This window comes from Ursus arctos, unplaced genomic scaffold (genome assembly GCF_023065955.2).
Source record: "Ursus arctos isolate Adak ecotype North America unplaced genomic scaffold, UrsArc2.0 scaffold_33, whole genome shotgun sequence".
Lineage (NCBI taxonomy): Eukaryota > Metazoa > Chordata > Mammalia > Carnivora > Ursidae > Ursus > Ursus arctos.
The window spans coordinates 26,412,337-26,434,809 of NW_026623019.1; the positions used below are offsets into that span (position 1 = coordinate 26,412,337).

A 22,473-nucleotide genomic window follows, 5' to 3' on the forward strand; every position below is an offset into this window, starting at 1 on the left:
ATAAGAGCTTAGTTCCCCCCCCCAATTTATTCACTACTTGTTGTTTAGAGGGAAAAGTACGTTTTTAGACAATGTTACTACGAGTTACATATTTATACTTCTGAACACCTTTTGTGGGTGTTCTGTAGATCACTCTTTACCAGGAGCGTAGGACTGCATGAAATCTATTCGACCAAATGTTACAAAGGGGAATCTAAAATTGATATAGTTACTTACTCAGGTATTTAATTTGTAATAAATGTCACACAGACCGTGATTTTGACATTTTGGGGTAATATAGGAAGTGAGAGAAAAAGAGAAAAATTCTGAATTTGAATGAAATTACAGTTTACTGTTCTTTTTCTTTTGGAAAAAACGGAAAATATTTGATAGTTCATTTATGTTGTAAATGACAACAAAAATCTGAGCATGCAGCTGTTTGAGGCAATGCTTTGTATGTGCAAAGCTTTCAGAAAATGTAGGATTCTAGCAATATTTGAGTGTTGTGTGCACAGAACTATGTCTTTTATCTGATGGTGTTAGCGTTCATCTTTATGGAAAAGCATGGAAATCTGAACTTTTGAGATCTGTTATTTTCAAATATTGTTGTTCTAAGACTAGAGAAATGCCGACAGGTTTCTCGTGACTCTGCCTATACTAACTGGACCTCATTATAGACCCCCGCCCCCCGCCGGTTTCCAGGTGCTGGCTCAGCACTTCGTTAGAGCACGGGCTTTAATCATTTATGCATCTCATCGCTTAAATTAGATTGCAGTATTGAATTTCTTCATAAAGTAGATCTTCTCTCCATTAAGTAAATTATTGGGAAATGTTTTTGACATGATTTAAGAAAAATAGTTTACTTCAGCTGGAGGTAGGAAAAAAGGAAAAGACCAGGCAGCTCATGTCCTCTACTTTTGAGCCATGGGTTGGTCGTGGTACTTCCAAAAGTGACGCCACAGAGACTAAAGCAGACACCATCATGAGCAGATAGGATCTGATATAATTGACTGGCATAGATTGTTCTCCTGTTTTCACGTTATATAAGGGGGTCACATTTTCCTGTGCTAATTTCCCCAACTTTTGTAAAAGTATTACCCAAACTCTATGCTGTCTGACACAAAGCATGTTATTTAAACAACATAAAAGGCAGTCTTCTAGTCACCTTTTATGACCATGTGTACATTAATGGTTTATGTCATTATACATTTTGTAAACATTGACATTGGAATTTCCCAGAATTTTACCAGAGTACTTAAGATCGTCATGTCTGCTTCCCCTACCCAGCAACCTGCCAGGTCAGTAACCAGAGGGCCAAAGGGAGACAATTCCTGATCTGAATATTATGCTTCTCAAGAAAATCATCACTCATGAAGGAAAAAAAACTATAAATTCCTAAGTGATCAGTTCATTCACTCTGCCATGACAACAATGGCATGCTCAATGTTGGGCTTGTTTAAAGCTTTCTAAAGAATTTGGAATTCTTGAAAGTATCAGAGAATACTTCTAACTTTTCTTACATTTTTAGGTTTTTTTAAAACAAGAATCCTCTTTTTGTTTCCTTAGAATTAATGCTCTTATCTAAATTAATAATACTGTATTTAATACTGATGTGTTTATCTTGAATAAGAGTGTATGTTTTATGAGCTGGAGTTTCTAACTTATAAGTAGTAATATTTTCTAACTCAAAATTCAATTGCGTACTAATTTACGACCCCCACCCCAACGTCCAGCATGTGAATACCTTTATAGTGAAAACTGTCAGCTGATTTTGTATGTCAGACTGTAGCCATGGTAGGGAACCACATAATGGAACACTACGCAGCTATTAAAAAGAATGAGGTGTAGTATGGCAAGAGGGGAAGAAATGTGTGCAAGGGGAGTTTACTGTATTTTTGTTTCCCAAAATGTTTCCCAACTTTTTTTTCCTGTGAAATGAGTTATATGAATATTTGCTTCAGCTTGAATTTTCCTACTAAAATCGGACTACAGACATACTCCCTAAAGATGTTTGATACTCAGAAAGGACTATGCTGGATAAATATGTCTGTTGATTGCTTTCTGTATTTTGAACTAAATTATTTTCACTTTTAATTATTTTATTTGGTGACTTTCATTTGTTGGTAAATCAAGTTTGTGTCCCCAAAATAATAGGAACTGTGACTTCTTTTCTTAAATTTGGCAGTTCTTTAAAATGTAATTAAGGTTTTGTTTTAGCATGCAGAGGTTGGTTCTTCTTTGTAGGTTTTGTTTTCAGTAGCAACTCAAACCAATTGTTTTTCCTCCATGTAAGTTACTAGTTTAAACTAGGAATATTTTAATTGTATCATGATACCTTAGTTGACAACAGCTCTTAGGCAGACACTTGTCCTGTGTACATATTTTTAAATAATTCATTTTTGTCACTTAAAAACATTTATCATTAGGAAAGAAGATCATATTCTAACATTGATATGAAGACCGTAGTCCTGGCTGGTGTTTGGGGTCTGGAAGGTCAGCTTCACCAGGGTTCTGATACTCTTAGGATTTTGTGTGTCTTTTGGGGTAGTAAGGAAGGAGAATTCTTATGTTTTGAGGAGATTTTTAAAATTACATCTTAATTATACCCCATTTTCAAAAGTCATGATACGAAAATTTATATAACTTAGCAGTTCTTATTTTGTTTTATTTTGGGTCAGGGCATCGTCTGAAAGATAATTTGTTAAGGCTTTGCCTTGTGTTCTATAGTCCGTTCCTGTTGCCCGTAATGAGAAAAGTACATGAAGGGGCACTGCACTGTCTGTTCTCACACTGTGGACTGTGGGGACACCTGAGGATATTTCGTGTGGTGTGTGTGTTCTGGGAAGAGTAGAAAGGAATTTATTCGACTTTGGGGAAATCTTATAAAAAAGACTTTATATCTGTGGGATTACCTTTTTAATCCAAGGGGCAAAGAACTGCTGTCTCTCTTGTGACTCTGCACCCGAAAGCCTGTGACTTTGAAAGGTCAGCTGCTTCGATTCTGGTTTGGCCCCTGCTTCTGTTGAATTTCAGCCAGCCAGTCTCCAGCATACAGGAGAATTTGAGATTTTTTTTCCCTCCCCCATTTCTTCTGTTTTTGTTCAGTGTAAACAGTTCCTGCCGTAGTAACATAGACAAATATAGCAGAGAATGCTTTTCTGGAAGAAGAATGCTCCCTAAGCATTTTTTAACCATTTTTGGGAAGAATTGATCTTTCTGTGTATTTCAGACAGACTGAAGGAGGGAGGCTGTTGCTGTAAATTGAAGTGACATCATATGTATTGCCCCCATTGATCCGCTTTTAGTCTCCAGCCAGGATAAAAGGAAATGGCAGCAGGGAGGAAGCATGCTTCATTTAGGCACAGATCCAGAGTGATAATGGGGTAATAATAGAACTCACGCCACTGTCAGTTGGTGGCTGCCTTAGTCCCAGGCTCATTCCCTGTCTGGGAGCCTCTCCGAGACTTCCTCCGTGTGCGGCTGCAGCGGGCCAGCTGGGCCACGAGGGGAGGTGCCTTCCTTTTGAAGGGGTGCAGGCAGTGGCGGCGCCGGGTTCCTTCTGTCGGTTCCTGCCTCTGGAAGGTCAGTGGTGGGACGCATTCGTGACATTTTCTGATCTAGGCGGCGAGCTGGCCTTTTCTGCGTCCTGCTAATGGCAGAAATGGTGGAGGGGCTCAGTTGCGTGGGTGGTCCTCTGGGAGCTGGGAGTGAGTGATGCCCCTCTGACAGCGGTAAGGGGCTTCTGGAAGAGTCAGGGTTTGTTTGCTTTGTGCTGCTTGTAGACTAGGAGGGTGGGTTTGGAATTTCATATTTTCTTTCCAAGAGCCTGTGTGGAAACTCTTTAAAACCATTCAGAGTTCTGTGGCTTCCCTCAGCTCTTAAGCTGACTGGGAAAAATACCAGGTAGACTTTTTTCTTTGTACATTTCTGGGTAATTAGCGACTACGGAATCCTCCCTCTTCACAGCGAGAAGACAGACTTCTAAATCCTTAACAAATAGCGTTTATATTGACTGACCCCCTTTAGCATTTTATGTTATGTTTCGTATTCGTAAGTTTTGTATTCATGTATTAAGTTTTTCCGTGTTGTGAAGTTCTCTTTCACACGCACATGACTTTGGCACCCCATTGTCTTATTTCGCCTAAGTTTCTGCGGCAGATGAATTTTTAAAGTACCGAGGTGGTTTCCCTATGGAAAAGCGATCACCCCGTCATGAAGTCCTTGTGTGTGCAAAGGAGGGGACCTTCTCTTCCTGTCACTGGTAAACTGTGGGCGTGAGCACCATTAGACCCTCAGAAATAAAGGCGGGTTCTTTTATAATGTTTAGAGGAGCTGCTTTCTCAGGAGATAATGCTCTGAAACGCGCACTTTATTTTCCTTAATCACCCCATAGTGTGACGGAAGCCCTCAGTACTGCTGCATTAAAACACAGTTGGCCTAGAAGTCATGTGAGATTTCATTTGATTTCTACGTGGGTGGGAGTGGAATGACCCACACAACATTTCCCATTGCTGCTGTGCCAGCTGCCGGGCCGGGTTGGTGCCCAGCCCCGCATTTTGAGCACACTTGCTAGCGTGCGATGTCTCTCCACTGCTGTGCAAACATTTTGGTTTATTACATAGTACTTCTTTTTCATTGTAAGGTGGCTTTATAGGGAGTAAATGTTTATTTTAGGAAGAGAAATGTGCTGTATTAAAGTGAGCTACTTACCACATTTTTGCTTTCCTATCCTCTTTTCGGGGTCTTGTAATGTCATGTAAAAAATTATGTGATGTTTACTTGTTTGTGAATGAAGGATACTGAATCAGTGTTATTGTCTGTGTACCAAAAGAGCATTTGATCGCTGATTTTCTCTACTTTCCTCATTGTTTAGAAACTGCATTTTTCCTGGTGAATTAGAAGAGCCGCATTTGGAAGCCAGATGGCTACAGGTTGTTTACTAAGGGAGAGTCATTTCTACAAGTCTGCTCCAAACCGTAGGACCAGCTTGCGTGTGTTCATTCGCTCGGGAGAAATGGTCTCAGGTCTCTGCGTGGGCCCTCATTGCCTTCTGCCCTCTCTGAACAGGCCGACCCTCCCGGCAGCGCTGCCTGGGGTGGCGGTGGGGGGGCTCCCTGGAAGGGCATGCGGCTTGCTCTCTGCCTCTCTCCAGTTAGAGTAAATGAAACATGTTAGAGAGCCCTAAGGGTTTGACCCCCCCCCCCCATCCATCTCTGCTGTCCATCTTCGGGCAGGGGGCTTGGCTTTAAATATTTTTCCATCGTGGAAAATTTGAAGAGGACAAAGGCCTTCAGTGATCCTTTGGTTTTGTTTCTCTGCGAGGATGTGTGACCGTTCTGCTCAGAAGAAAACTTCAGGATATAAAAGTATCTTGATCCGTTCACAAGCTAGTAATTCTTCAGTTTCAAGCTGGAGTTGTGTGTGTTGGTTAGACCCAGTTGGGGTAAGTTAAGGACCAAGTGAATCCTCTTACTCAAGGGCTTCTTTCCTCCGTGGGTCTCTCTAGTTTAAACCAAATCCCAAACTTGAGTTGTAACAACAGGCTCTTTGTAAGTGCGTACACATAATAGGGAGATGCCTTCCTTCCTGCTCCTTCCCTCCCTGTAACCCTACAAATTGGCAGGGCTGGATCCTGCTATGTTTAGTTAGCCAGCAGGGCCCAAGTCCCCAGCTGATGGGTGTTCTGTGCTCTGTCAGGTGAGCCCTTCCTCAGAAGTCCTGCATCCAGAGTGGCCTCGACATCAAGCTGTTGCTCCTGGGGGTGGCTAGTTATAGATATGCTGGGGACCAGTTTTGAGAGTGCCTGTCAGGGGGTAGGGCTGGATGGGCCCCTGACTCAGGCTGGGGCCTCCCCTCCACAGCTCTGCAGAGGCAGAAGCCAGGCCCGGCCACCACCTGGTGGGGGCTGCTAGGACACACTCTGTAAAGGGCAGTAGTGAGGTGGGGGAGAGAGACAGTGATGGAGGAGAAAGGCCAGCTCTGTCAAGAGGGTTCAAGTGCAGGAGGACAATTGGAGAGTGACCTAAGGGGACCTGAGGGGTGTACTCAAGGCCGGGGCTGAAGGATTAGCCTCCACCAGAGAAAGGCCCCTTTTGGAATGCGAGAAGGAAAGATCCAGAGAGGGAGGCTGCAGGATGTTGTGGGTGGGAAGGAAGGCTGAGGGAGCCTGGCTGCCAGGCAGGGCCTGAGGAGATTGCTCGTGGTAGGAACTGGTGAGAAGGCTCCCTGGATTTGGGCTATTTTGTAAACAGTAAATTTTTGAAAATATAAAAGCCTCATGTGTCTGAAATCTAAAAAATGAAAAACTGGCATTTTTGTTACTGGTTTTTAGGTAGTGATTTGATATCTTCAAACACCTTAAAGGCACATGACCTATAATGAAAGAAAATACAGTGTTAGCTATCCTTTGAGTCCTCCTATAGGACCTCACGGTCCGTGCTGGTTGTAACCCTGTTTTTGCTGAAGGTACCTTGTTTTAATCTGTCAGCCTGAGAGACGATCCACAGCATTGACTCTAAGGTGGAAAAAGTGAGGTTATAAAATAAACATGCCCAGAAATCAAGTGATGCACATCCATGTTTGTCTGTAGGAAAGTGGGGGTTTTATTATTAGTTTGAAGGGCGATATGAGGAAGTAAGAGAAATGCTTTCCCTGTGAAATTGCATGGTGAATAATGCGCGTGTTGTCTGCTCGGTTTTCCTCCATGTGTGTTTCGGGAAGTTGTGTGTGTGTTTGGGAATGGGGCTGGGGCAGAGTGCACCCTTGGGGGCAAAAGCTAGTAGAAAGGTAGTAAGATTTTTAAATTTTCTTTTAAAGTATCAAACTGGGGATTAAAATCCAGGTGGTGGTATGAATATTCTGTTGGTCGAGCATTGACTTCTAGACCTGTAAAATCAAGTTAGCTGGCAGGGGATTATCTGGTCATAAGCAGGGATGGAGAAAAGCTAAATGTAGAGAATAATAGAATTCAGAGTAATACTTTTAAAACCTTGATTTCAGAATAAATATTTTTCAGTTCGTACAGTTCCTGCAAGATGTATCTTCAATTTATTTTTCCCTCCGTTTAGAGTTTATTTGAGCACTGCCCTATGGTCAGGGCTGATCCAGGCATTGCACGCAGTCCAGTAGTGAATAAGACATTTTAAGTTCTTGGATTTCACAAATACTGTTTGCTCATAAATTTTCGTTGTTTTTATGTCATATGAGAACATCTTCCTCTCTTTGCCTTTAAGTGATAAACACCATTTTTTGACTGTATGAAAATTCAGGAAGAAGAGTAAGCTTGTGCAGAGAGCGTGTATGTGTGTGTGTGTAATTATACATACACACATGTATAAAATCACATGTACAATCATCTTAAAATTTAAACGGAATGGTAAACTTGTAATATTTATAATGGAGGGATTGTGACACATGGTTCTTGTTTCATTGTGTGCCCTTTATTTCTTAGTGTACACTTGCAAGGTTTAGGTGGTACAGGAAATCTGAAAACTGCTTGTTTCTTTTCCATATGTTCACTTAAGATCAGATGGCTTCTTGAATCTTTATCTGGGTTAAATGACATTTTTTGGCATTTACATGCCATAAAGAAATCTAATGAACCATGATAATATTTTATTAAGTACAGTTTTTATCATTTTGCAGTGTAAACGTATATTAAATCATCATGTCGCACACCTTAAATCACATCGTACAACCTAAAAATAATAAACACTGTATCTTTTGATCTGCTCTAAATATAGAACTGACATGAAAAGCCGTGGAGAATAGGGCTTAATCAGGCTCCAAAATGCAGTGTCTTTGGGGATATGGTGTAAGCAATGAGGTTTTACCAAGGTCAAATCTCTAGTCTTTTCACAGACTTCTTGGTTTTGCCCTTAGCTCCTTCCAGACCAGCTTGTCTTGCTTCTGGAGCATCTCTTGGAGCAGAAGACTCTGAACCCCCGCACTCTGCAAAGCCTCGAGAGGACATACCACCTCCCCCAGCAGGATGCAGAGGTAACCAGGAACGCTCTTGGGACTTTAGACGGTGGGCCCTCTCTGTTGGTGAAGAGTGATGGTCCCATTGCCTCCCAGGCGGTTGAAACTGCTGTTCCCAATAGCAGCATCCACGCTGTGTGCTCCTGAGGGAAGAACTGCTCCCCACCTCGGCTTGCTACAGTGGGGCCTCTCTGATCCTGCTTATCACCAGTCTCTCTTGAGGTCCTGTGTCTTTCCCTTTCACTTCTTAAATCATAAAGACGGACAGAAGTTTCCTAAAGGAATGAGCAGACAGGGTGGAGTGTTTTTGAATTAGAAACTCAGGCGGGTCATTTTGTGCACGATGGTGGCGCCATCCTGCTGCACATTAAGGAAACTTGGCTCCGATGTGCCAGAGCTGCTTGGTTGCATTCAGTTAGGACAGGAAAGGAGCCATGTGTAAAGGAAATGAAAACTAAATCTAACAGCCGTGGTTTGAAAAGCAAAACTGGATGCTTGTGGGAAAGCAATATGATGTGGTTTGTAATATCTTTTAGCTTATTGTGAAGAATGTGGTGTGAATCCTAAGATGAATTCCAGGAGTTTTTATATCCATGAAATAGTAAATATTTATTGTATTAAGTCATCTGAAGTAAAAAACAAGCAAGCACACAGTCCAAATGAGAAAAACTCTTTTCTATAAAACTCCTAAAATGCAAGTGAGTTTGGTTTGTGTTCAGTTGTCCAGGGCCGTGTGGCAGCCTGCAGGCACATGCGGCTCCTGAGTGCTTGATCTGTGGCCGTCGTGAGTTGAGAGGTGCCGAGAGTGTGAAAGGCACCGTGGAAATTGAAGACATGGTGTACAAAAAAGCAAATTATTTCATGATTTCTTCTTGATTACAATGTCGAAATGATATTTTGGATATGTTGGGTTAACTAAAATATGGAAACTAATCACACAGTCACTAAAACGGAGTAAATCGGGAAAAGCTCACTGTGACATTATTAGATTAAAAGGTAAGATGGACATTGTTATGCATTTTAAAGCCCCATAAATTCAAGAGTTAATGGAAAACTTCAGAGAAGACACATGTGGCTTGTTACGCACCTGAGCATGGATCAAACAGGCAACTGTTGTTCTTTATTTCAACTCTTATATTTTTGTTATGGGAGTTTCCAAATGCCAGCCTGTTATTTTTAATTAGTGTTTAAAAGACATTTTTATTTATAGGCATGAGGTTATGTTTTAATCAGAGCTGAATTCTTCTGAAATGCCAGCGCCCTGTGACCGGCAGCGGACAGGCGAGGGCAGGCGGATCAGAGCAGGCTCCGGGCACCTGTCACTCTCTGCCCGGAAGTTATGAGGCCCAACACCCTGTTTCCCCCCCCTTGTTACTTTTGAAAACTCTTTTAAAAAGTACACAGCACTCTTAGCTGCAGGCTGATCTGGCCTGCTTTATCTGGAGTTTGTCCACCTGGCTCTGGGGCCTGCTGGGTTGAGGTCAGGGCTGGGGGTTGGGGCAGGTCGAGGGGGCCTTGAGGCCGTGGTGCACAGTTGGGATTTTTTTCTGACAGTGTGCTCTACCCTGCCCCCTTCCCAGGTTGTCTGAGGTCCTGGCATGGAGTTAGTTACACTGACAGCTCATCTCACTATGAAGTTTCCTTGAAATGTCACTCAGAACCAGAAAAGCAACAGGGTTTTGGCCAACCAGGCTGTTTTCTAGAAACTTTATTAGTTAAGTGTGATTTCTTGTGACATTGATTAGCAGGAATTTAGTTGAATAACCATCTGCCTTTATTTTAAGTGACAGAACGTTTCATAGGAGAAAGAATTATTATTTGATGGGAAGGTCTTGAGGATTCTGACTTTATTCTCGGTGCTTCTCCTTGACCTAAACAAATAAGGATCGTCCCTTTCAGTCATTATCAGAGCTTTTAAATATGTCCTAAATAGCAGTCGTTGGAAAGTTGGCCGAATTTACTGGAGTGTGGCAGGCTGTGTCTGAAGCATGCCTGTGGGAAAGGGCTCTGGAGTGACTTTCCTGGCAAAGAACAGTGAGTTATGGCCCTGCTGCTCTTTGTTCAGGGTGCTGGGACCTGGGACCGAGACTTTAGCCCCAGGGACAACGGGACTCTCCAGCAGAGTAGGGAGTGTAGGTCCCCCATGTCTCCAAGGTGTACGGAAAGGCTCCCCTTACTCTTCTCGGACGGGCCTTTTTCCTGAAAGCATATACATAAAGTCCCTTTTGACAGGGGAGCCTGCTGCTCCTCGTTGGCTGCCACAGCGTCTCCACAGCTCGTTGATGCAGGGTGTGCGGCCGCTCACGCCCCTGTCGGCTCGGTGCGCTGCAGCACTCCTTTGTTGTCGGAACGTCCCACCAGAGTGTTCTCCACGGTGTGCGACTCCTGTCCTGCCGTGACTTGGGGCCCTCCGTCCAGGAGCTGCTTCACCTTCTTTGCTTTCACCCTCCTGGGCCCTTCCCTGCCTTCTCTGTGTGTGGGCAGGCTCGTGCGGTCCACTGGGAGGTTTATTTTTTATTATTCTCTCTAGGTAGCTCAGTGTCTGTATCAGCTGTGTTGCTTCTGGGTTTCAGCTGCGTTTCCAGAACATCTGGTCCGTGGGGTCAGGATTTCTGAGCATGGCGCTCAGCCTGGTGTGGCTCGTCAGTGTGTTGCAGGTCAGATCGGTGGGTGTGTGAGCCTTCTGACCACCAGTCCTGACTTCCAGGTGCCCGCATCAGCCATGACGTGAGCGCACAGGCCTGCTCTGCAGGGGAGGGATGCCCCGTGCTCCCAGGCTTACGGGAAGAGCGCTGGAGGACGAATGTCATCAGGAGCGGGGCAGAGTCACGCGTAGCATTGTAGGCCACTTCATGCCTTGCCTTCCCATTCTCATTGCCACCACCTGAAACGTGGGGCACAGGTGGGGGATGTTTGCCTTCCTTAGCCTGGAAAGTAACCCTAAGCACAGAAGTCAACCATCTTTTACATCCGGAGCTAATGAAACTACTAACCATATGTGGGCTGCTTTTAACCAGGATGGAAAATGAGCTGAGGGGAACCTCAGTTCACAGAAATATATTGTCTGTAGTTTCTGAGCATATTGGCTCAACTAAAGAGCCCTGAAAGTTAGAAAATAGAAGTTTAACTGATCCTTGGTACAAAGAATATTTTCTCAGATCCCTTCTAAACGATGACTTTCCTGCCCTCTTTAGCAGGTCTCTTGAACGGTTAGCAGTAGCTGCTGTGGGGGGGGGGGGTGAGGAGCCATGCAGCTTGGCTCTGGGACCTTTTTTCCCAAGAGCTCCTCAAGTGGCCTTGAAGTTAATTTCTTGCTGTGGACTACAGGTGAGCACTTCAAAATTAGGGGCACACCTCAGGTGAGTGTTCAGAAATTCAGAATCATTAACTCAGCATCTTATCTGGCTTAGATGGGAACAGAAGACATTGGTCAGGAGGGTCCCCAGGATGTCATGCTCTGCTGTGGTGCTTCAGTTGGCAGATTGAGCCCGAAAATTAGTTCTCTGGCAGAGAACTAGCATCAGCCCCTCCCCTCGTTGTGTTTGGGGAAGTACCAAGGGCTGAAAGGAGAGGTCTCCTGGGTTGGGTTGAAGTGGGACAGCTGGATGACAGCCCTCTAGTCTCCCATCAAGGGGACACGCCCTCATGGCTGGCTGTGAGAAGGAAAGGGACGGGGCGGCGCCTGCTCTGGCCTTGGGAGTGCCTCTTCCATGCCTTGATCTCCTCTTTACACCCCGGCTGAGCATCTGGTCCTGGCCAAGGCACTGCCTTGATGACGAGCTGCACTCGAGTCCCAGGCCCCCAAATGACTGGTGACCACAGCCGAGTCGTCCCCTTCCCGGGTGCCATCTTCCTGTCTGCACAGCCATTGCCTGGACGGAACTGCAGCCAAGTGGCAAGAAGAGTTTCACAAAACCAGTTTTACATTGACTATCATTTCCTATTTCATTTTCTTTAAAAACGTGCGTCGTGATGCAGTGAATAGATTTTATGACCCACCAAATGGGTCGCAACCCACAGTTTGAGAAATGCTGGGTGCGGCGACGTCAGGGTCCTCTTCACCAGCTCCCTTGCTTCCTCCCTGCGAACCATGGCCAAGGATCCTGAGCCTCCGTCTCCTCAGGTTAAAAAGGAGCCCTAAACGCTTTCTTCATGGGACTGTTACCAACACGACGTGAGAAAATGTCTGCGAACGTCCATGGCTTTCATGTAATTTCTGTTCATGTAAGATTCACAGTGTCTCATTTGTTGTGAAATGGTCGGGTTTTGTTATTTTTCTGAAACAACCTTTATATTATCTCCTTCCTTTAGTCAGGGAGAAAGAGAGAAGAGAAGCATAAGCTTCAGCCCCTAAGCATCAGGTCACAGAGTTCTTGATCTGGGGGCATGGTGGGCTGGGAGGGGAGGGTGCAGGGGAGAACTTGCTGTCAATCACGGTTTCCCAACCTCGGCACTTCCCGACATTTGGGACCAGGTAATTCTCTCTTGTGGGGTGGCCTGGGCCTTGTAGGAAGATTAGTAGCTCTGGCCTTTACCCATGAGATGCTAGCAGGAGCGCCACCTACCCCCTCCCAGTCTGGCAATCAGAAGTGTCTCCAGACATAACCAAATGTCTCCTAGGGGGCAGAGTCACCCCCATGTAAGAACCCCAGCTCCACAGCACCGGCTGATTCACAGAAGGCAGTTTTTTCCTTTCATCTAATAAAGTGCCTGACAGTTGGTCACAGCACAGCACGGAGGAGCTGGAAAGGTAGTTAACAACGTTAAAAGGCCACCTTGAGTCTGCGGTGCTTCTGGGCCTCCAAGGAATGTAACCTTGGGAGAGGTGAAAGCAAAGTCTTTCACAAGGAAGAAGAAGAAGGAACTTACAACCAAAGTAGTAGCAGCAAGCAAATCTGAGGAGGCAGATTAGCAAAGAGGGTGAAACCTGTTCTACCAGAGAACACAGACTCGGCCGTGCCAGCATCCAGCCGCTCCGCTCCGCTCGCAAAGGACACGTTCAAGGTTGATTGCAAATGGAAAACATCCAGCCTCGCAGGCCCTTCCTCTGGTTCCTGCTGAAGAGCCCTTGAAAACGCGATAAACGGCCCTACCACGGTGGGCTTCACGGACGCGGGGAGGGCGTGCATTGGAGTGCAGTGTTACTAAGAGAACTCCTCGTTTGCTGGAGCAGAAAACACCGCAGCATTTCTTTGAAGTCGGAGGGGATGATTCCAGGAGTGCAGTGGTCTCACAGCTCTGGTGCTCATTTTGGATTTCATTTGGGCCCAAAGCATAGTTCCTGTGAATTGAGAGAATTTCATGATTCACAGACCTTGGCGTGTTAAAAGGGCGGAGAATAAAAGCTCAGTTTGCTGCGTCTCTGCGTTCTAAAATTGATCCACCACTGTGATTCTGCCCGTTCCTTTTCACGCTAACCCTCCTTCCATTCAAGCTCACCGTCGTCTTCGCAGAGTGTTCAGGTCCGGTCCCGGTCACACGGAGCTCCCCGTTCCCCTTCACTCCTCTGGTTGCTTTTCCACAGCATTCCAGGGACAAAAGAAAGAAAGCGCTTGTATTCTGTTTTCCTCACAGAACAGGTTAGAGGAGAGGTTAGCTGTAGTCTCTTCAGGCTCCGTTGGCACTTCAGGAAGCTCAGTTGGTTACATTTATTAAAATGCAGCGCCCCGAACTCCGTGCCTCCTTCTGCTCCGGGCCGCCTCCACACACAGTCCACGCAGCAGAGCAACACATGCTGTGGCCTGGCTGGTGTCCGGCCCGTGACCCCAGTGCTGTGGGAGGGCGGCACGGTGCAGGGACATCTCTTTCTCCCTCCTCCCAGAGGCTGCACATGCACCCCAGGACCTCCGCATGTCCTTAACCGGCATTGTCTGGAGGCACCGTCCTGGCCTAGAGCCCCACGAGGCAGTTTTGGGATTAAGCATCAAAAAAGAGACCATTGTTGGAGAGTCAGAATGGTGTGTGGCAATTAGCGAGTTGGTTTTTCAGGGTGAGTTGTGAGATGGGAGTTTCCTAAAACACCTGCCATATCCAGCACTGGGCTGTTTGTCACAATTTCTCTGCAGGGGTAGGGAGTCCGGGTTGGTGGCCTGGTGACATGGTTAAGCTCAAGTTGCAAATCAAAAGGTCAAATGCTGTTGAAGCCCAACTTTTGGATGTGAGCTTTAGTGCGAATTAATACCTTTTTTTAAAAAAGCCAAGACAGTGCTTTGGAGCGGGGGGCTGAGCTGTTTCTTTGACACAGCTTTATAAATCCTTTTCTAGAGTTTTGAAGGCTTGGGTGGGGTACAGATTGAAAAAAGAGATCGGGGTAATTTTCTTTAGTTGCTGCAGACATACCTGTCTTTTTAAACCTTGTGCCTTTTATGATGTGGGAGAGAACAGAGCTCTTATAAACTCTTTAGTTGTATTTGTGTGTTTTTCCTTTGCTGTATTTGGTTTATGAAACTGGTTTTGGAACATTTCCTTCCAAGTCAGGAAGATATGTCTAGGTCTTTCTTGGAGTTTTCTTTCTTTGTTACTAAGTTCAGTGTCCCTAGGTTTTTTTCTGTGGAAATCTTGCAACAAGTAAAGTGTCTCCTACTGTACTATGATAAAGGATTTTTTCAAAAACTGATCTAAAATGACAGAGTTAAGAAAACTTTTATTTTTTAGATTAATACGCATTTCTTGTTCCCAAAGCCAGGGACTATGCTGTATTACCTTGAATTGTTCCAGCGTGTCGCGGCTGCTGAGATGTATTAAGAAAAAATGAGCCACTGATGGCATAACCTACTCAATTTTTCTTAGAAGGGCCATTTAAATAAACACAATCAGTTGATAATATTTATAATTTGTAAATAGAAGAGAAAGGAAAAGAACATTTACTAGAGGGGCGTTTAGCCACAGGTTCAGCCAGACTTGATTAGAGAAGCTTCTAGTCTCTCACTGTTCCTTGTTCTTTACCATTTGGTGCTCAGCAGCAGGTCCTTGGTATAGAAGCTTTGTATGCCGCCGCACACCCCTCTCTATACAGATTTTCTCAGAAAGATGCAGAGATGAGCACAGTTTCTGGAGTTACAGGTAACGTTCGTTGCCTTAATGCTCTTATGGTAGAGCCCAAAACCCGGGGGAAGGTGGGGGTGTTCAAGTTCCAGGAATCCCTCCCCGGCCACGAGGACTGCAGGACAATATTCATAGTTTACAACATTCCTCATGGCATCCGGGGCCCAGAGCACCCCAACCCCGGGAAGCCGTTCACCGCCAGGGGGTTTCCCTGCCAGCGCTACCTTCTAGGCAGTGCCCAGGGCCGCAAGGTACCTCACATGTCCAGTGACATCACATGTTCATTTTGTCTTTAAAGGGCTCATGAGTGAAATCAGTGTGGGGTTTTGTTGGTTCTTTATTGCTCTATCAGTGGTTTACATATTTCACATTCTATTTCTGTGCTGAAATCCACTGCAAAAAAGCACACTGTTGTCTATGAACACTGCCATCTTTTCTCCACAACTGTAAACTGAGCCATACTCACATGTACAGTGTCCCGTAAATACCCTAAAATAGAGGGCTTGCTTTTGCCAAAATTCTACCCTCCGGTGCCTTACCTGGACACGGTCCCTGCTCTCTTCTTCCCCAGCATACCAGGATTTGAGACTGGGGGAGTCTGGCCTTCGAGCTGTGGAAGCCACGTACCGCACGTGGGATGCTGGTTCTGCCCGAGGCGTGCGGGGAGCCTTCCCCGGGGCAGCTGCTGCCGCGCAGGGGCAGCGCTCTGTGGCTCCCACGCCATGTCGGGGCAGCATATGCCTCTTATGTGTGAATGTTTGTGCTGGTATCTGAGAGCGAAGGGAGAATTGGACTTAAATTGTTTAAAAAATTAAAGAGCTCCCACTTATATGCAGATCGTGGCATTTTGTGCATTTGTCAGTGTGTGAAATTGAAGGATCAGCTAAACTTTACGGGGTGGCACTGACACTTGGTCTGCATGTTGCGGCACCGCAGCCTCGAACTGAATGGAGCCGTGTTCCATAGACCAAGTGGTCTTGCCCATCTGTGGGTAGAAGCAGCGCTGAGCTCGAGAAGTCCCCTGGCTCTGCTGTCAGGACACCAGGGGGTTCCCACAAGAATAGACTCTGCAGCAGAGGGCCCTTTGCTGAAACAGCCTTCCCCAGCTTGACTCTGGTTGTTTTTAATAACAGCTTTGAGAAATAATTCACAGACTACACAAATCACCATTTCAAGTGTACAATCAGTGGTTTAGTGTATTCGCAGAGTTGTGCAACCATCACCACAAATGATTGTAAAACATTGTCGTCCTCCTGCAAAGACACCCCCGTAGCCCGTAACTGTCGTTCCTGTTGCCCTCACCCCCAACCCCGGTCCTGGCAACACACTCATCGGTCTGTCTAGATTTGCCTGTTCTGGACGTTGATACAAACGGAGCTGTACATGGTATGTGACCTTTGGTGACTGGCTTCTTTTCACTTCATGTCCTCTTTTCATGAATTGTCTGTTTTAGCCTTTATCAGCACTTCATTCCTTTTTTATTGCCAAATATTTTCGATCGTATGGATTACAGCCATTATCCATCCATCAGCTGATGGACGTGGGGCTGTTTCCACATCTCAGCTGCTGTGAAGAGTGGTTTTGTAGGGAGGGTATTGAAAGAAATAGCCATTAAAAAGAGAGGGGAGGGGAGGGCTGACACTTTTGCGGCGTGTGTGGTATGGCTAGAAATTGGGCTCAGGCCGCCGCCTCGGACAGGAACTGGTGTCTAGTCTTCCTTCTACACTCCGTTCATGCAGCTCCTTCTCAGCGTCTCCTGCGCCACTCCGGCTTCCCCCGTTGCGCCGTGTTACGTTCTTTCACGGCGTTTATCACAGAGGTGTTGCTGGTTTCCTGGATTTTTCTTACACCTTCTGTTGAAATACAAGTTCCAGGAAGACAGGGCCTTGTCTGTTTTATTCACCACTTTATCCTCAGCATCTAATACTTATATTTTGGAGAATGACTTTTCCTGAGTCTCCAGGTGTTCTGGAATAGCAGCTACTAGCATCTGACGTGACAAGGTGGCTGGAGTAGGGAAATGCTTCTGGGAGGGAACGATCCTTTTTGATAGACTCGGGGAGGCCCCCCAGCCTCGAGTCTGCCTCTGAGGAGAGTGCGAAGGCACCGGTGTCCCTTCTGAGCTTATTGGAGGAGCTACCCATGGTCCCGTTTTCTGCCAACATTAGAAGTCCTCTTTTCAGTAAAGGCTGTGTGTCACATGGTGACAAAAGGAAGAAAGAAGGTGGAATGTATTCCTTCCTAATTACAGACTTACATGTTGGAACAGACTGTCATCCGGTGCTCAGTTTTGATGGGAAAGGAAGCCAAGTTGTGCCACATTTCAAGGCAGACCCAACATGGGCTCCCAAATTCTACTTTTTGAAGCCAATTGCCCTTAATAGCATTAATGTCATTGGATAGAAGAGTCAGTATATCCACAGGAGAAGGAGGAAAGGTTAGAACTTGCCCTTGTGAACTTTGTAAGGCTTCCTCTTCTAATCCTTGATGTTTGTCATCCCATGTACCCTCCCGGTCACTCTGGGTGGACGTATCAAGTTGAGGCAGTCCCGAAGGATCCCTGTTTTTTGTGTTGCCGCAGCTCTAGTTATATTTGGCTATAACCAGTTACAACCAGCTGTCCATCACCTCGAGCTCTAGGGGCCAAGTCAGGCATGGGTCGTAAGAGCCCTGAGGAGGAGCAGACGGCCTCTGATGCCTCATTTGTTGTCCTTAACCCTGCCCACCCGGCTTTGTGAGAGCAAATGCAGGAACTTCTAGTTCTTTTTGTTTCAAAAAAGAGCATGAAGATCGCAGCTCTTTGGAGTAAGGAGCAGTGGATGTGGGAGCGAAAAGTGCTAGAGTCAAAGTACAGATACCGGGGGTCTCGTGACAGCCACACAGCTGAGGGGTCTTTCATCTTTTCTCCTGAGGCACACCAGACCGTTACACGCGCCCCTGAAGAAAACACTTGCTGGAGATGCTGTCTGTCCCAGAGCCACACTCTGCAGAGGCCTTCCTGCTGCCGGGCAGGCTTCCCTCACCAGCAGTAAAGCCACTTTAAAGCAAAGTTAAATCTAATTTCAGACACAAATTGAAAAAGCGGGTTCATTTATTGCAGTGTTAGACTTATTAACTCCCAAAAGCCATGAGCCTTGGTCTTTCTGTTTACAGATATAAAATGGAACTCTAAATGAGGTTTAATGGGCTTCCCAGATCATGTTCCCTAGACAGATTTTTTTCCCCTTTAACAGTAAATTTTGAAATCAAAAGGACTGAAAAGAAAGGGGAGTACTTCCTGTCATAAATAGGATGGGTGGCATTCTTCAAAGCGTTTTACAGCTTCCAACTGTGCCTTATAATTTCCTTGTAGCTGGAAAGCATTCTGAGTCTTTAAAAGGGATACATTCATTCAGAAACATTTCTCAGGCGTGTACTGTGTCGGGCATCGAGACGGGGCCTGGAGATGACCTGAAGGTGCCCGGCCCCTGCTCTCCCCGAGTTTGTGTTTCAGGGTAGGTACGTACACGGGCAAACGAGGGGACACAGCCTCCTCCACAAGCACTGGGGGCGGGGGAGGTGGTAGACCCCACTCTAAGAGAGTGGCCGATGGGGGTGGAGTGCTGGTGGGCTCCGCCGAAGGGCAAGGCCAGGGGTGTGCTCGAAGATCCTGTGCGCCCATACGGGTGTTGCTGGGTGAGGTGGGGCCGTGGTGGTGCCATCTCCCATACAGCCGATGTCCTTGTCCCCTCTGCCTGCTGGCCCCTCACAGACTCCTTGTTTAAAAAGCCAAAGGCTGTTAACATGCTTTGGGACTTTGTGGGGCACCGAGACTTTAACGGAGCTGTAGGATATGAAAATTCTCAGGTTGGAAAGATAATCGGGGTGGGGAGCGGGCTTCTTCTTCAGCAGTCTTTCTCCCCTGTTTCTGGGAGAGAACAACTAAGTGCAGGGGAGCCCCAGCATGTCCTGATGAAGGTCGCGGTCGTATCACAGAGAGGCCCTATCGGGTCATGGGACCTGCCCCCTTGAGTCTGAGACGTGGTTGGGAATACAGATGACCCCTGCGAGGCAGGTCCCCTTTTCCGAGCACCGCTGTAGTCAGAGGAGCAGCCAGGAGTAGTTCGGCTCAGGCGAGCCTTTGAGTAATGAGGACTTCCTTGAAATGGAAGAAACACCGTGGGGTTGAGACACGGCTGAGCCGAGCGTTCTGTCTGCACAGGTGGTTTGGGAAATTCCCAGGTCCCGGCCCCTGGGTGTACTTTCTGGATGACAGGAGAAGCACCAGCTTCCCCGGACCTCTCGGCCCCTCCCTGGTGGCACCCCTGCCTCTTCTCCCACAGGGAACCTCCGACTCCTAAATCCAGTTGCTTGGGCAGGCAAAGCAGGGGCCCAGAGTCCTGGGGACCTCGCCCCCCCCCCCCGCCCCGCCTTCCCTCGCAGGCTGCTCTGCCTCACGCACCTTCCAGGCCACCCTCGAACAGCAGCTGTCGGACAGGCACCTTGCTCTGTCGTTTCACCAGTTACCAGCACTTCCTTGAGATGATACTCCCAAGTTTTTATAAGTTCAAGAAATACCAGAACTTCTGAAGTGGAAAAGAAAGCCGGAAACATGCCAGTCCTGCTAAGGTGACAAGCACTCACTATCTGGGACTCTTAGCTGCACTCGCCCTGGGCGACCTCAGTCACCTTCTGCAGCAGCCTACAGGGGCCACACTCTTCTTACCGCACCCCAGGGAGCGGGGCCGGCTGACGGGGCTGAGTGGCAGACCCAGGTCTCCAGCCTGGGCCTCAGGCTCCGTGGCTCAGGGCACAGTGGGTCATGAAATCAGTTGAGTAGATCGCTAACCAGCGTAAAGAAAAGGACAGAAAACACCAGAGTGGAGGGAAAGGATTCGTGTGCGTGCATGTGTCTACACAGGTACACGTGTCAGATGCAGCCAGGCCACACGTCCACCAGGCCTTCCGGGGGCTCATGCCTGTTGCCACACACACAGCCCGTCTTCCTGGAGGAGCCCCTGCTGTGGGTCAGGGATCCACCAGTCTGGGGCACTTACACGGCTTATTGGAGGGTTTCCATTCTCTGTCACCAAAAGTGAGTCCAACATGAATCCGCTTCTGCACACCTGCCCTTCGTTGTTCCCACCTCGATTCCAAGACCTGCCCATCTGCACCCAACCCCAAGAATCCGTCGCATTGTTGGGCTCCCTGGGGAGAACAGTAATGTCTGTGTACTTACCGCGCTTTGTTCATGGAGGCTGTGGAAGCCTGGAAGCTTCTGGAAACCATTTCCTGTGGTGCAGATTAGCACTGCTGTATGAAAACCCACCTGTGCGCCGAGTGCAGCACCCACATCATTTTTCTGTTCAGTACGTCCCTTGAGCAGAACCCTGAAAAGCAGATTTTCAAACCAGCTTATGTTGGACTGAGGTATTTACGGCGCACACCTGTACATCGTGTCTGTATAGCAAACACTGTCGTGACCGCGTGGGAAGAACCGGGGACCTGAATTCTCTTTCTGTATCATTCTTCCCCAGTCGTGTGCCACCTGCTGTAAATGGCTGGTGGGTGCGAGGAGCCCCCGCGTGGCCGTGGCAGGGGCGCATGCTTGTCCCTCGTCCCAGCCTGGGCAGGGGAGGTGGAGGCGCAGTGGGGGGAAGGCCGCCAGCACCCTGCCGCACACCCTGTCGCAGAGCAGCGGGACGGAGGGCGCGGGCCCTCGGGTCCCTGGGACTCTGCTCTTCGTCGCCTGCGGCAGCTCTGCCTCTCTGCACTTCTGAAATGCCCCTCTTCTCATCTTCAGGTTCTGGTCTTCGCTCCCCTCCCCCCCCCAGTGCCTCCGCCCCCGTCCTCGGTGCGGCTGACCACACGGAGGGCGTCTGGGACTAGGATTTCAGGTGACTCCCGGAACGAGGTTGGAGTGATGTGAATTTGAGTCCTAGTTCAAAAGGTCGTTAAATGTTTTCAGCTCTACCGACATAACCGAAGTATAGTAAAACAGGTGACGCGGTCAGCGCTGGCCTGTGCGAGCGCCTGCAGCGCTGAGACTCGCTGAGCGGAACCCGGGCGCCGCGGAGGCCGCCGGGCCGGGCGCGGGCCTGTGCGTGCGCAGCGTTTGGCTGTGATCTCCCCGAGGCGGTCACAAGACGAGGCGCCCACCACCCCGTTACCTGATTAATGAAATAGACAGGAAGAGCAGATCTACAGGGGGGACAGCTCTCTTTAGAGGCCTGCTCTGGATTCTCGGGCTTTGGCCCCCCCCCCCCCCCCCAGGCACGGAGAGCCTCACTTTCTGCAGTCCCAGTGGGGGAAGGAGCGTGTGTGATGGCCTTGGTCAAGGACGATTCAGGTTGCTCAGTGATCTGGAGAGGGAATATTCTGTCAGTACCCACTTTGGAAATATTGCTGGGAAAAATTGAGACAAATGTCATTTTGCTGCTGGCTTTCTGGGAAGACCCCTATTATGTGTGGTGACAAGTGGCCATGGGGATTGGGTCCTGGAGTTCAGGGGATAAAAAATGAGCGTTTTCTTTGTGAAAGAAATAGGAAGAGAGGTAAAAGCCCTGTGCGAGAGCAAGAAGTATCTGTCATGCTCTCAGTCTCACGCAGCCTCTGTGATGTCTTTTAAACATCCTGTCACTGAAATGCTGAAATGCACTGAGCTCTTTTGTAAAGAAAAGGCTTGTTGTTTTTTCTGCTCTTCCAGGGGAGGGGATGCTGGGCTGTGCTTCCTGGATGCCATGTTGGCCTTCAGGGGTCAGAAGACTAGATCTCTTATTAATTGTGACAATAAACTGTTTTTAACAGGAAGAGAAGTAAGAGAAGTGGAAGTGCTGACTTCATGTTGGTGTCAAAGAGCCTTTCGCTTGGGCCTCCTGGACCTTCTCCCACTTGTGGTGGGACCACCCCGCCTCCCTCTTGCCTAGAGGCCTTATTCTGCCACGAAATAGGCCCCCACTTAACCTTGTTATTCCTACCCAGGCCCATCTGGGAGAGGAGAGCACCCCGTGTGCGGGGGGCGGGGTGGGGTGGGAAGGGATGCTCTTTCCGGAGGGCCCCGGGCGGGGCACAGAGCAACAGTCCATCCCACAGGGAGGGCCTCCCACCAGGACAGCCCCGCTCGTCGCCATCCTTCTCCTGACTTTGCCAAGCTGGCCCCTATTTTCCACAAGTTCACAAGGTGCCACAGTGGTGTCTGAGGTGTTCAGATGACCGTGACTGGGAGAAAACAGTGAGAGGACGCCCAGCGGGGCCTGGTCGGGTGCTTTCCAGGGCTCGGGAGCAGGGGTCGGGTGGTTCTGGTGGCTTCTGATTGGTGCAGTGTGACAAGCTGGCTTCTCAGAGCTCTGTTCACTCGTCCTTTCTGTGGGAATATTTTAGGGGCTGCCCTTTCCCTTTTATGGTCTGTTCAGTTCTATTGACTATGTAGGAAAGAACATTTTGTGGAAGATGGAAAGATTGCCAAGACCCGTCCAGTCCAGCCTCTTCCCG

The 22,473-nt window shown here is 47.7% G+C and overlaps 1 protein-coding gene across 10 annotated transcripts in view; it reads left to right on the top strand.

Annotated features, from left to right (window-relative positions):
• The window catches only part of AOPEP (aminopeptidase O (putative)), a 325,938-nt gene that overhangs the window by 296,034 nt on the left and 7,431 nt on the right, over positions 1–22,473 (top strand). For 8 of the 10 annotated variants that reach the window (XM_026518708.4, XM_057305595.1, XM_048218337.2 and 5 more), the window contains one exon: positions 7,861–7,977. The exons of the other annotated variants lie outside the window; for them this stretch is intronic. In XM_026518708.4, coding sequence (XP_026374493.2) covers positions 7,861–7,977 — 117 coding nt within the window. The remainder of the gene's footprint in view (positions 1–7,860; positions 7,978–22,473) is intronic. 10 annotated transcript variants of the gene reach the window in all.